Below are 15,498 nucleotides of genomic sequence, written 5' to 3' on the forward strand. Positions count from 1 at the left end.
AGCGCCAGACAAGAATTTAAAGCTGGCATCTCTCTGTACATCTGTCTCCTGTGTTTGAAATGGGGCATTAATTGACGTAGGGATGACTAGGGAGGGATTTATTTTAAAGAAAACATCAGTGTTCATGTACAGTGTCTAATTCTTTCCTTATACAACCTAAAATGTAAATAATGTGGTCTCCAACCTTTCAAATGTTCATGAACTAAGAAAAACAGCATCTTCTTAAAGAGGCAGTACGACATTTAGAGAAACATACTTATTTGCCATCTTTGAGACAGTTCGATGCAAAGATTGGTTTCTCTCTCATGTCAGTGTATCAAGTATTGAGTTAGAGCTGATAGAGGAGTAGCTTAGCTTAGCATGAAAAAGAAGTAGAGAGAAAAGCTAAGCTGACCGTGTTTAAAGTTCATCAATCAATAGGAAGTTATGTGCTGTAACTATCTCTTAGTGACAGCTGGGAGCTTCCCTGAGTGCTGTCAGCATGCAGTTGCCAGGCAAACAGCTTCACAGAAGAGCTGGAAGATGACAGATAACTGTTGAGCCTGAAAAAAAAAAGACGTTCACTGAACTTTAAAGAAAACCAAGCTAGCGGTTTCCCTCTGCTTCCAGTCTTTACGCTAAGCTATGCTAATCACCTCCTGGCAGTGACTCCACACTAAACAATCAGGCACGGTTTCAGCCTTCTTCATTAACCCTTAAGAAAGCAAGAAAGTATATTCCCCATGATATTTAACCATTGTTTTAGTTCTTATCTATGAAAGCGCATTGTATTTAAAAAATTGACCCCTTATCTTTTCTCATAATTAAGAGATTAGGATCTCATATCTCAGTCTTTAGTAACGTGGCCGCGCATGGGAGAGCAATGATGGCGCTATTTGAGTTAATCTGCCTTTATTTTCTTCTCAGCATGAGACACTGGGAAACATTACAGGAGCTTAAAGCTCCTATGAGGAACTCTCAGTTTGTGTTGAGTTTGGTGCCCCCTGTGGACAAAGTGCTACTTCTTTTCTCTTTGCTGATCTTGGCATGTACATGTGTAAGAATTCTAACTTTCTTTTCTTTCGGACGTATCGCTTGCTGTGAATCTTTGCAGTGTAAAACACAGAAAAAAGGATGATTTGGCAGCACTAAGTTAGTCGCCTAGTCGGACCCCTTCCCCCCAGCTGTGGTTACTGGCATACAAATAACTATATAGAAACAATCAACCTTGACGCTGATGGTCTGGTTTGCTTTTGTAGGTCATAAAGAGGCATCAGTGTTAATTTCAGTTGGTTCCATAACCAGATAAAAACTCAGTCACAGGAGCTTTAAAAGTTAGGATGGCATTAATATTAGTATGTCAACACTGCGCAGGAATCTCATGTTGTTGGGATTACCAGTCTGAGGTGCTGGAAGTCACTTTCTTCCTGCAGGAGCAGATAAACCAGCACTACAAGAGAAGCGGTCAAATTTTGTTGGGCTTCCGTACATTTCTGATCAATTATATTTTGTCAGTGTGAAAGAGCTTTCTCAAAAATAACCCAAAGAAGTGTATCATCTATTTTAGTGTCTTTCACCTCAATGTTTTATTTTGGTTTCTCTGCTTACAGAGCGACTATTTAGTTTCACTCCCTGCTCTCTTTAGGGCTGTATCCTAAACTGACAGAACCTAAAACGGACTTAAATTTGTCAGGTAGACACAAACATGACTCAAGATGAAAGCTAAAATTGCTAGTAAGGTGTAAATGAGCAGATGTTTGCTGCCATATCGACCATTTAAGGGGACATGTAAATGATGTGTTAACAGCTTATGCGTTTTCCTTCAGGAGGGGATACAGGTGCTGATGTGAAGTAGAAAAAAGGAGAGACTGAAAGAAAAGGACACATAAAACCACATCCGATGAGGAGCATATCAAATACATTTTAGCGTCAGGTAATTGGATTGTCGAGTGGTTTCATGTGTGTTGTTGTCTCTTCAGAGTTTATGAGCAGTGTTCTTACAGGATCAGTTAGTGCAACAACAACAATCCTCAAGAATACAGTAAAACAGATTTATGGTGCATTTAGACGCCTCTGTGCTGCTGCTGCACTCAGGGAGTCGTGAGAGCAAACGCTCCAATCCAGAAACGATTGCATTTAGGCGGCAGGATGTTTCCAAACGATCCCTTCTGGCGATGGAGAGACAGAGCGACAAATGTGGAAGAAAAAGCTTGATGATAGATATATTATTTGGGTTTAAGTGCGTTTTTGACTGGTGTACAGCAGAGTAGGAGGACAGGAGTGAGAACAGCAATCTGTTTAATCTCCTTATAAACAGACAGGTAATCCCTATTCAGAGTGATCTGAGGTCTAGGTACAACAGTTATTAGTATATTGTGTTTCCGACGTGTGTGTTTGTGTGGGTGAGAGAGAGTGAGAAGGCCCCATGCTTTGTTATCAGAACTTCTTTGGAGGAAGTGAACAGCATGGAGGGCAATGAAGAAACAGCAGGATTTGTGATGTTGATTCGGTGATTGTCACATTAGCTGCGACATCATTAGTTGAATTCGGTGGTTACATAAAGTACCGCCGCCACTGCAGTCGGATTAATGTTTTGTATCTTTTCACAAAGACAAGTCTTACAGGATATTAAAAATATGTTTTGGTGTCTTAAAGCTTAGTCAAGCCTTTTGGATTTCTGAAATTACAGAACGGGTCGTACCGAGAGAGAAACTAACACAGACAGCGATTTAAACCCAAGTGAAGAACATTTATTTTTACATCTCATGTTTGGTAATATAATCTGTATTTGTGCAAGCTGTGCTAAAAAAGGAAGCATGAAGAAAGCATTTTCAGTAATATGTTTAGCTGTTTTCTTGCCAAGCCTTAGATAAGAAGATTGATATCACCTTCGAGCCAGGAACTGGTTAGCTAAGCTTAGCATAAAGGCTGGAAACTCAGGGAAACAGCTAGCCTTGCTAACCAAATCCGCCTCTGAGCCCTTGTAAATCTAATTATACATAATTAACACAATGTATCATTTTTGTTTAACCTTGCCAATTGGTAGTTTTACAGGGATTATGTGCTGAACTTCCTACAGTCAGTTGTCCCTGCGAGGTTGCAAGGCAATCATTTTTTATGCTAAACTAAGCTAACCTGCTGATTGCTCCAATATAGTATATATATATAGTATACAGTATCAATCTAATTCCTATCATAAACGTGAATACCTGTTTTTTCTCCCTAAATGTGAATCTTGGCTGGGAGCAGTGACTCCAACTCTAACTCACGTTTCCACCGTCCTGTAACATCTCACCAGCCGCGGGATATCAGAGCGAGACTTCTCCTTGAGCGAGACTTCTGTTTCTGGTTACACAAAAAGGGTCCTACTCTTAAAAAAAAGCACAATCTTTATAGGGATCATTTACCTAATGTTGTCGGACATCTGGAGTAACAATCTTAGCCCGTCAGTGGCAAAAACAAGCACTTTAAGTGGACGTACTTTGATTGGGCACATTTGCCCCAGGGGATTATGTTGCAGCCATTGCGGCCGTATCACGGCTACGGCGGAGGACATCTACTGGACCAATTCCAAAAATGTTTGTTCCTATGAGTCATTTCGACACCCAAATTTGTAAAAAATAGGACCTGGTTTAAAAAATACCAACTTCTCCTTTAACTTGTGAGATTCAAAGGTGTTTGGAGGTGAATTTTTTTTTACCTCTGGACAGAGCCATGCTAGGATTTTACCCTCTTTCCTGATGTATGCTAAGCTACGCTAACTGTCTGTAGTCTTATATTTATCATGCATGTATGTGCATAGATCTCATTTTAGTCTAGTCCAGAAAGTGCATAAGCATGTTTCACAAATTGTTACAAAACTATTCCTTTAAAGCAGAAGATTTTGTCAGATACAAATATGAAGCGTTATTAAAAAATGATTTATAGCCTGTGGTTTTCATATATAGATGATAGATGTGCTGGAGCTGTCTGTGCAATGTCATGAGGTAAACTTTTCATTATTGAGTACACAAGGTTTTCACAACAATAGTACTTTGTTTCTTTGTTCTTGTCCTTGGAGCATTTAATGAAGCTACATTTTGCACAGAAAAGACATTATTGCCTCCGTAGGAGCACGACAGGAGCTGAGAAATGAGAGAAATAAAAGAAAAGCGAGGCAGATTGTGAATCTGATCCAGAACACTGGTGGCCAGAAAAAGTGAATCCCATGGTTCCTATTTGTCCTATTTAGGGAATGTTATACTTTAAAGTTGTATGTGGAAATTGTGGACCTGTGAACAATAAAATTTCAGTTTGTCACAAAAGCCTAAATGGGTTCTGTCTGCAAGATATCAGCTATTTTGACACCAAGAATGGTATAATATTGTTAGCATACTGCTGTAGTGTCCTCTTAGGCATCGTAGCTTTTCAATATTTCAAACGTTTATGGTCTTATCAAATCTAAATAAGGAATATTTGTTGTGACTATGAAGCCGATAATCTGTTGCTGATTTAGGCATTGTGTTTCCCATGAGAACGGCCAACAACAGGTGGTGTGGTTTGTGCTTTGTTTTGATAATCATTCTCGTTTACTACATGCGGTTCTTTTGTATTATGTAACTTTCTGTTTTCTCCTGTTCTTCTAAGAGAAACACACATGGTGTATACACTCCCTTATACACCCACAGGAATCCATATTATGGATTTTTTTTTTAAATCTATGGTTTCCTTTAAAGTCTCTCTCACACACATGAATCAGGTCTGCTCTCTGTTGTATTTCTTTATGATGGTAATTATCACCCCGTGGGACTCTGGATCTGTGAGCAGTCTCTGCTTCACCACAGCAGTGCAAAGGTAGAGACACATCATACAGCAGCTTCAAGTTGAGCCCATTGTGATAAAAGGGCTTGTTTTTTCTTTCTTCCTCCTAATCAGCACATATGAACCGAAGGAACAAGATAAAATAAAATACAAAATATTTCTAGTTGTCAACAGTAAACATTCAACAAGTTTATATTGATCTGTGTCGGTCTCAGCGTCAGATCAAGCTTTATTTACCTGACTCCATCCATCCATCCAGCCATCCATCCGCTAAACAATCTGTCAGTCAGAGTAGCTTTACCTAGACTCTGCTCTTATTGGCCATATCACAGACTGCGGACACCCGATTGGTTAAGGGAATAAGTCCCACCCCCTACCGTACAATACAGACTGTACTGCCCACACGGCGTTCGGCAGAGTTCACAAGAACCGCTGGAGTTAGAAAGTGCGTTTTAACAAGTTTTCATAAATGCAAAGCACACAAAGAGACAACACTTTAGGGAAGTGTGAGAGGTGACTGTAGGACCTACAGCTTTTGGCAGTGTCTTGGTGAGTTTAGTTCAGTTAAGCTAGCGTGGCTAGTAATATTAGCCAGTGTTGTCCGTACTACACAACATGCGCAGAATACATTAAAGTAAACCATTTGCAAACCACACTTTAATGCTCTAGAAATCTGATTTTATTCGAAGTTGAATATTGACACATTTGTATTTCATGTCAAAGTTATCATTATGAGCTAATGATATGTGACTTTTCAAATGAACCTGCCCGTCAACTACATTAACACACAATAAAAACACAAAATGCCCCGTAAGTCTGCTAAATATATGTTTACTGAGATATACTACCAACTAAAGCAAAATTCAAAGTCCCATGATGATGGCTGATGAAAAACCTCCTCTCAGGACCTTGTGGGCGTGTACAAATTGTGCTTGATTGACATACCGGTATTCCTCATCAGGTAAATGGAATCAGGCGTTTCCCAGCATTGCTCCTCCCACAGTCCACCTGACTTGAGGTCTAATCAGCCAGAGTAACTGACATCTTTGCAGGCAGGCAAGGTCTTTAAAAGGTTAGTCACTGGTTTTGTATGCTGTTAAAAATTAAAGGAAACAAATGGCTATCTATAACAGGGAAAAAATTACATTTAACAAACCATAACTATGTAGCATGTAAACAGAATAGGTCAGCAAAAAATGTAAAGTACACATGATGTGTTGTGTATGAATGACAAAGCAGCAATACTTCCTAATAGTGCTTTTATGTTAAGTGTTGTATCTGACTTTGCAGTTTCTTCATTGTTATTTAATCAACCTTTCAGCTCTATAATTAGGGTATCAAACCATGACACTTTCAACATACGCGCCTCTTTTTACTCACTGAAGTAAACACCATCAGAGCAGTTAAATGCTGGATGCTTCGCAGGGCTGAAAAAAAAAGAGGTCCATCTGTAGAGCGGCACAACACAATTTGGCCTCTCATCAGTGCAGATACCATAGCAGACAGCAGTGTTACATCATTAGTGGCTATTCCAGTCCCTAATCATCAGTGGATCAAAACAGCCACTCTGTCATCTCTGTTTTTAAATATTTATAACACAAGTATTTTTGGAACCCCCAGCAATCGTTTGCTTAATGAATCTATTACCACCAAGTCCAATTTCATCTTTGCTGCTTTAATCATTCATAAAGATAAAAAAAGTATTTGATCGCAGAGACACCCTGAACCAGAGGCTGTGTGTGCTTTGTGTGGTGGGTTTCCATTTCTGGACTTTCAGTCTCTGTTAGGCAGTGAAAAGTAGTCAGGGCTCTGTTCTCACAGCGAGCAGTTTCAAATGACTGACTCGAAATTGGTTCGGAATAATAAAATTTGCTGCCCTTCATTGTGCCCGTGTCTCGCTCAGTGGTGGTAAAACACAGTCCTTTGTGTCACGCTGTCAGTCTCACAGCTTCATTTTCTATAATAGCTGTTCCTCGGAGTAGGTGGAAAAAAAAGTTCCAGGTGAGCATTAAATTGGTCGTTAGTGACAGAAAGAGTGAACGAGTGGAAAAGAGTCTCCGTCTCTTTGTCTCTTTGTTTCGTTTGCTGATCCTCTCTGTCTTTATTTGTTTAAATGAAATTTCTTACAGTACAGTGAAGGCCCTGAGGCATGGAGGGAACATTTGAGCCGATTTGAAGGGAGAGCGAGCCGCTAGTCCTGAATGGTGCTGCAGAGTTGGGAAGCTTCCTCTTAGACTAATGAGGACACAGTACAGTGTTACAGTGCAATTCATGGCAACGCATTGTGAATGTTTTTAATGCCATGAGGTCCAGCGTGATGCAAATCCTCTGTTAAGGATGCCATGCTATTAAACTTTAATGATTGCCTGAGGGCAATTGGGTCACCGCTGCATCAAATAGTAATAGTATACAGCAGGGGTGATACGGAGTATGAATATAGAAGCAGGATTAAAATATGTGTCGGGTTTAAGTTATTTAAACTTACAAACTGACTTGAACTTTAACACAAGTTAAGCAGAAAGCATAAACAGAAGGTAACAGGGATGCACGATGTTATCGGCATCTGCAGATTATGGCCTGAAAATGACATATCGGCATCGGCAGATTTTTCTGTCATATTTTCAGCCAATAAAACAACGCTTTAATTCTGCCTAAATGCTCGATGATTCCCTAAAAAAATAAAAAAAATAAAATGTTACATACAAATAAATATGGCAAGTTTAATTAGCTTTCTTACATTGCCCAGTGAACATTTATTGTACATTGGAAAAAACTATGTATTATGTTATGTCTGCATCTACAACAATACAATAAGAGCAGGCATGATATCAATTCCACTACAGGGGAGACTAGTAGGTGGAAAAAAACATGTGCCTAATGTATCCATTTTGAAATCGGATATCAGCAAAAAAATCCAATATCTTACATCCCTAGAAGGTATTAATGGGAAGCCTGGAGTTTACGGTCTGAGAGGTAGTCAAGGCATCCTGGAAAGGAAAATTGATATAAATCAAACCAATGAATAAATATCGTATTCATTATCTATCAATAATGGATGTTAACTAAGTAAATGTACCCCAGTTCTTCACTGTACTGGAGTTTTCTTATTAAAAAAACAAAGTTATTATTCAATTCTGCCTTCTTCACCGTAACACAGTGTATCCTTGAGGCCTAGCAGACAGTTGTAAAGATGTTTTATAAGAGAGGGAATGAATACAAACGCCTCTCTGTGACATCTGTGTCATCAAAAAAACACGCGAATCAATACCAGCGTGGTGTAAAAATGTGTGTGTGTATTCACTTAAAGGCAAGAAAAGCTCATATACAGTACTGTAAACGCTGACATACTTTGTATTGTGCATCAAATCTATAACTTCTAACCCCATCAATACACCATGATTTCTTAAATGTGCAGGAAAGATCAGTTCAGATTATCCACCAAGATCTCAAATCTCTGCCTGAGCAGAATTATTCCATTTTCTTCATAACGCTTCATTCGTGTGTGAAATTGCAGGACGGATCAATAGAAGCATTAAATCAAAAGAGGCAGTGTTGGAAAGGAGAAAATGGAGGGAAGCAAAACAAGCTGGAAGTGTAAGATGTTGCGTTGCCATGGAAATGTTATCTTGTTAGATGGTGACACAATTTAGAAACATGTACCCAGTTAAGAAATATTATGTAACCGCTCCCTCTCTCCATCCTTTCCCTGTGTCTCTCTTTCTCCCTGTCAGAGGCTGTTAGAGTGCAGATTACTGTTGATGTAATAAAATCCAGCCAGCCAGTGAATCGTAATGACAGATACATAAAATGCAGGATCGGAGGATGGAGATGGAGGAGGCTCTCTCAGTGTGTGTCTATGTGTCCCAATAACCTTGGTGACTCTGCAACCAACCCATCCCCACTGCAGGGGCCACGGCCCGTCCACCCTGCTGCGGGGGTAAACGCCTCCCCTCTGGACTCAGTTTGGTTCACTGGTTCCTTACTGAGAGAGACACAAAGAGATGAGGAGTATGAAGGGATGTGTGGATTGAGGAGGAGGAGGAGGAGTGGGTTTGGACAACAAGAGAAGTGAGGATGCTGGTTGAGCGAGGCAGAGGAGGCGGAGTGGGATGGTAGGTGAAGTGTAAAAAGAGAGGAGGAGGAGGAGAAGAGAGGTGGTTGGATGATGAGAAGAGTAGAGTAGAGAGAAAGTCCATGCAGAGCTCAGTCTCCTCTGTTTTCCCCGACTAAGAATAGCAGCTCTTCTGGTAACCCAGTGCCCCAGGACATGACCATTTGAATAAAAGCCTCTATCACTTCACATAAAGCCTGGTCTGTGCGTGTGTGTGTGTGTGTGTAGGTGTGTGTCTCTGCGCTTGCTTGTGTTAGCATGTGTGGTGAAGTATTTGGAAGGCAGATACTCAGGGAAGTTTATCAGAATAATAAGAGAGGCAGACAGGAAGTTGGAGCGAGAGGGAGCGGGCTAATTGATGGTGATGATAATAGGCTGGTGGAGCAGAGAGGCACAGACCAGACTTGATGTTTTATTGCAGCGAGCAAATAACTCTGTCATGTGTGTCGAGCCACTCACCCTCTCCTGTTTTGTCTCCCTCTCAGCCTGTGTGCTCTGCCTGCTTCATGTAAGGAACTTTGTATAGGATGAATCTGGGCCAGAAAAAGGGCGTGAAAAGCATCCGTAGTTGAGAGCAATGTTTCCATATGTCTGCGCCATATGTCTGATTAGCTGTGTGTGCCATCTCAAAAGAAGCAACCAGAACATCTTGTGCTGCAGAGTGGTGCTAATGTGTTCGGTCTCAGGGTCACAAATATAAACAGCTCTTCTTTCTCTATATATTTATCATTTCAGCACTACTTCCTCATCGTGTTTGGCCACGATGGACAGAAGCCTCTGGAGCTGCGGACGGAGGAGGAGAGTGAGTGCGATGAATGGGTGGAAGCCATCCAGCAGGCGAGGTACACACACGGCATAGAAATACACCAAACAGTTTGATGTGTTTTGAGACAACGTATAGATTAGAGCGAATATGTTATGTGTGTGTGTGTTTTTCATGCTATAGCCCACTGAATATAAATGTGGTTTATAGCAGAGGTAATTAGGTTCCAAATAACATTCGCCTCACCACGATCCATTCACTTCAGTTTATTTAAGTGCTGTTTTAAAGAAAACTTGCAAACGTTGTAAAATGTAAATTATGTCATTAGTAACCCGTTTATTATTTTTTTCAAACTTATGTAAATCTGACTTTTAGTTACTGCAGCAACGGTTGGACTGTCTTGCTTTCGTGTGTATTCAAAGAAACTCAGAGATGTAAGATCAGAGGTTTCAGTTGGCACCTAAAACCTTCTGCATTCTGTTGGAAAATCAACAGAGGATAAGCCCCCGGATAAGCGGAAGATAATGGATGGATGGATATTAATCTGTAGAGCAAAAAAAACCAAACTACATAGACAGACAAAACATGGTTGATGGGCTCCACATGTGTTATCACATGTTGTTGCCTGATTTGGACTGTGTAGAGACTCTTTCTGACTTAACTCTGTTTTAGGGATGCACGATATTATCAGCACATCATCTGTATCTGCAGATTATGGCTTGAAAATGACGAGAGTTATGTCATTTTTTTGCGGACATTTTTCGCTGATAAAACAACGCTTACTTAAGTAGTTTTCTTATATTGCCCAGTGAATGTTATTAAAGAAAAACCACTACAGGGGAGACTTGATGTTCTCTGCAATTAGGTGAAAAATGTGAAACTGGCAAAAAGGGTTGGAAAATATATATCGGCATAAAATACAATATCGTGCATCCCTACTCTGTTAGCTTTGCTCTACCAATTCGCGCAGAAAAATCTAAACCATAATTATGGTTACATGTTTTTCACAGCATAGCTCCGTCCAGCTTCAGCCTGAGCAGAGCTCTACTCAGCGGGAATAAGGGAAAACACAAGTGTGCAGGACCATTAGAGTAAAGAGTATTTTTTCTACAAGACATTTTGACATTTTGTCACAGTGGGAAAAGCTCGGTCGTGATTGGAACGGAATTAATAATGGCTGAGTTCTGGTTCGCTGCTTCTGGTTTAGAATTGTAGTTTTAGTCCTGGTATTGTGCGTGCTGGCTCAATGTCTCACTGTCAGGGCTCACTGTGACATTTGAATAGAACTGAGCCAACATTAATGTTAATAGCAACACCTCTGCTTCTCTTTCTGTGACAGGTCAAAATGTCTGCTGTCAAAAGGGCATATGACATTACCAAAAAACACAAAAGGGTCTTCTGAAATCACCCAAATGATGTGACACTTTCCAATTAAGCCTTGCATAATACAAACCAGTAAAAAATAGGACAAAATACAGAAATAATCTTTTATCGTACAATGTGTTCCTCTCATTTAACAGATATCTCTGTATGTATTTGTGCTCTCTATTTTCAGTTACTCTGACATCATCATCGAACGAGAGGTGCTGATGCAGAAATACATCCACCTCGTGCAGATCGTGGAAACAGAGAAGGTGGCCGCCAATCAACTGCGCACACAGCTAGAAGATCAGGACACCGAAATCGAGAGGCTCAAAGCAGAGGTACAGAGAACAGGAGTAGATACACAAACCCAAACCTAGACTCACTAGAAGGGTATAATCTTCAAGATTTCCATGATATTAAACCACATTTTCATACAATTTATGGCTACTTATATTCAGCAATAGCCACTTAATGTTTCTGCGTTCAGTAATTGCTTTTTTTTGTGTGGGATTTAAATAGCATCCCTGCAGGAAACAATGCATGTGTGAAAAAAGAGGATGTATAAGACAAAAGCTAGTGCATTACACATCACACAGAAGGAGGACGGAGAGTTGTTGATGTCTTTACCCCCCTTAAGGTCTTACAAAACTCAGTTTGAATGGAACTCTGGGACAAATGTTGTATAAAAGCAACAACTTAATTAATAACCAACACAACTTTACATGGCATGTGTATCCTTTTAATCCATTAACATTAAACATTGAAATATGAAATCATGTTTACAATTATTATCGCAGATTATGATCTTCACCCTATTCCCCACCATTCAAACAACGATTTGATTTAAAGTAACAATCTCAAACTTTTTCATTTAAATAAATGTCTGTTAAGTCACTATCTAAATCTATGAAAGCCTTTGCATTTGTAGTAGATACAATTTTTATGGACTGGGTGTCTATGGCAACATTGGCGGAAAAAATCACCAGCGGCGCCCAGTTAGTGACGTGTTTTCCCCCAGCAGTGGTTGGTCTGCCAGAGAGGGTAGGCGGAGCTAAGTGGCACTTCCGGTTTATGTAAGCATTGCATGAGTAAACAGTAATCTACTATGGCTGAACAAACAAAGAAAAGGTCGATGACTACAGATACAACTTCAACAATAAGTGAAAATCCAAAGAAGAAGAAACAAATTCAGCGCTTAGATGAAGGCAAACAGACTAAAAAGGAAAGTGAGCGTCAAGGAGGAAAATCAAGAGTTAGAACAGTGACAAAGGGAGCCAGCTGTAGACATCTGGTTAAATTGGGAAGTGTGCCCCCTTAGTTACTGATTATCGCCAATGGGTGGCGCTCAAGAGCACGAAGCTGAAATATTTGAGATTGTTGCTTTAAAGTTAAGTGTCTTCAAGAGCTTTCTTGTAATCTAAAACAAAATAATATTTTGTCTAACACATTGTGTAAGACACATTATCCTTCCTCATTAAACATTTGCTAGATAGCTAAATTCTCAATCGTGCATTGTTTATGTCCATCTTTTTTGGCAGTCTTCTTCTTTGGCACCTTTGTCGATGTTTCTTGTGGCAGTACTGCTGCCAGTTTTTTGGGTGGGGGGCTGGTTTAGCTCAGTTGGTAGAGCAGGCGCTCCATGTACAGAGGCCAAAGCCCTCGATGCACTGATCGCAGGCTCGGCTCCCATTCTGCCGGTCATTTGGTGCATGTCATCCTCCACCCTCTACTCCCAACATTTCCTGTCTATCTTCAGCTGTCCTATCAGTTAAAGGCAAAAGCCAAAAAAGAAATTACTGCTGCCAATTTTTGATTAGCATAATATCATGAAGCAGTGGCAGGAGCCAAGTGCATAGTGTACATGCAAAACATTGCTACATAGTGCTACGAGTGGTCAAAATCTCTACAGGGTCCTCAAGACCACGTGTGCAGCCTATTTAGTCTGCATACAAACATTAGCTTTAAGCTAACTCTAGTACAGCACATCAAATGGTAACATCTATGTATATTTATTGTACATGGTCCCCTTACAAATACATGACATAAATAAATATAACATAGGCATCACTCACTTACTCATGCCCGCCCACACAGCTCTGTGATTACTCTCCTGCCACGAATCATTTGAAGAGTAATCCAAGGAGAAACACATGTATAGATACCTGAATGCACAGTATATATACATGTATCCCTATGGGTATGCACTGAGTGTGTGTGTCTCCTCATAGCTGTGTTTATGCAGTGGAGGAGTGGGTGTGAACGATACTCACTCACCCCTGAGCGTGGGAGGAGAAGCCCACTGCTCAACAACGACAGCCCATCAGTGTCCTTACAATCAGCTGCCAAACCATTACGCTTATCGAACGCAACACGTTTCTGTTCTGGTGTCACGGCATGATAAATCAGACCCGCAAGCTTACACACAAGCCACAGCTGATCTCTTCAGTGTTGTTAATCACAACTAATTACAATTCTCTCTTACACACACACTCACACAACAGCAGGTAATTATTGGTTTATGGTAATTACATCAATAGCTCAGAATTAAACCATAAGTGAGCTTTGTTTGGATCCAGATGTCAGACAGCTGGGAAAAAGCTTGTACATCACTTAGATAAAGGAATCGTAGTGTGATATAACCGTATTGTGTTATTGCGTATCAAAATCTTCTCGTCAAAATAAAGGATTTCCATAAATTGTAGACAGAAACAAACAGAAAAGGTTGTTAGATATTTTTGTTTTACACGGTTTGTTATATGGAAACAGTGCAACGCATCCATTCATTATACTTGATATATACTGTAGTTTGAATCATATTGTACCAATAAAAACACTGTCTAGGTCAGTGGTTCCCAACCTTTTTGCCTTGTAGTTCCCCCTGCTTTTATCTAAGCAAGGCTGAGCCTCAGGAGCCCACACACGCGTACACCAAAACAATAAAGTGATTAATTCCAAATCATTATTGGCAGAAATGAACACCAATCAGGCTTCGATCAATCAGAGTTCGCAGAGGTGTGGCCCACAAACTAGCTCCTTTATTTTGAATGAGGACCAAAAAATAGTTGGACAGACTTTTGATCATCAAGAAAGAGCTTTTTTAATGGTTTTATTTAACATGTGCAAATCTAACCATGACAATCTCAGTGCAGACAAAGCCTCACGCACCCCCAGCGATCTTTGGCGCCCCCCTAAGGGGGGCCTGGACCCCAAGTTGAGAACCACTGGTCTAGGTTACAAGAAAGGACACCAACTGAGCCAAATTAGGGCCTATGTCCACTAACAGCAGCACCCACGACCTCAATTTCAGAGTGTTTCTCACCGGCGCTTAATGTTGCTCGGTTACGAAAGTTGTTCCACTTCCCTTTGTAGTGACCGTTAAGTCTGTTTTAAATTGCTCTGTATGCTTAATGTTTGCATTTTTTCAAGGACATTTCACAAAGAAAACATAAAAATATGTGAAGGAATCGTGTCCTGGCATCAGCAGCAGTTCTGCACCTGGACATTTTACCATTGTTGTTGACAAAGTTGATAATGGAATGTAACTGAACTCTGGTCAAAGCAGCAGTTATCTCCAGGAGAAGCTCCTGGCTTGTTTGTCCAGCTGCTGATGAATCCATGAATCACAACTTCTCTGTTATCTTCCCTGTCTCAGCTCAACTGTGTCAACAACCACTTGTATCAATATTTTGCTTTTATTGGCTGGTTCTTTCTTCAGGAATAAATCACACTTTGTTCAGTGGATTAGCATCTTATGCTGCTTTTAATTCTCCCTTTGAGCAACAAGTGTGGGGGCTGCTTCCCCCCTCCACACACTGTGATTGTATCTCATTGGCAGGACATAGAGAGCCCTGATGATCATGAAAATGCAAACCAAAGGCATTTTATATTAGGAAACATCTGCCTGTGTAATGAGGCTGCTCATGAAAAAGGGATTAGACTTTAAGAGCCAGCGTGCAGTTGGTGATCCATCTCATTAGACCATACTCTTGTTTGTTTGTTTGTGTGTGTTGCTCTCTGTTTATGAATAATTAAACCAACTAGCCACTGTAACTGTCAGCAGTTGGCAGACTGGCTCTTCTCCTCCTGCCATTTGCATGATAGTGCGAGTGAGTAAGAAAATGAAGATGAGAGTGTGTGGCTGGAAATGGCTTGGGTTTCATCTTTCATGCTTTTCTCCATCTGTGATAAACTGTTGTTGTCGAGAGGCCTGAAGTTAATATAGTACGAGAGCTGGCTTTATTTCCTCACAGATGTTACTGTTGCCAAGAAAAACCTTTTACCAGCTGCCTTTGTATGACATCGCTCATCACTGTTGTTTTAGAAGAAGTGTTGCTGTCTATTATTAGGTTTGCAATGTGAAAGGAGATTTCTTTCCACAGCGTAATAACATTTAGAGTTTGGCATCTGTCTGGCTTTCTACAATCACGATGTCTCATGTGCGCCTCAGTCTTCAAACCTGGAAGATGACATTACCTTTGTG

At 40.4% G+C, this 15,498-nt stretch overlaps 1 protein-coding gene across 3 annotated transcripts in view; it reads left to right on the plus strand.

Annotated features, from left to right (window-relative positions):
- The window catches only part of rasgrf2b (Ras protein-specific guanine nucleotide-releasing factor 2b), a 49,624-nt gene that overhangs the window by 5,155 nt on the left and 28,971 nt on the right, over positions 1 to 15,498 (plus strand). For all 3 annotated transcript variants that reach the window (XM_069682554.1, XM_069682552.1, XM_069682553.1), the window contains exons 2-3: positions 9,626 to 9,732; positions 11,209 to 11,356. In XM_069682554.1, the coding sequence (XP_069538655.1) occupies positions 9,626 to 9,732; positions 11,209 to 11,356 (255 nt within the window). The remainder of the gene's footprint in view (positions 1 to 9,625; positions 9,733 to 11,208; positions 11,357 to 15,498) is intronic.

The sequence above is a fragment of the Semicossyphus pulcher genome, unplaced genomic scaffold (genome assembly GCF_022749685.1).
Source record: "Semicossyphus pulcher isolate SPU_LCO1_2020_fin unplaced genomic scaffold, fSemPul1.0.p SCAF_6, whole genome shotgun sequence".
Taxonomy (NCBI): Eukaryota; Metazoa; Chordata; class Actinopteri; order Labriformes; family Labridae; genus Semicossyphus; species Semicossyphus pulcher.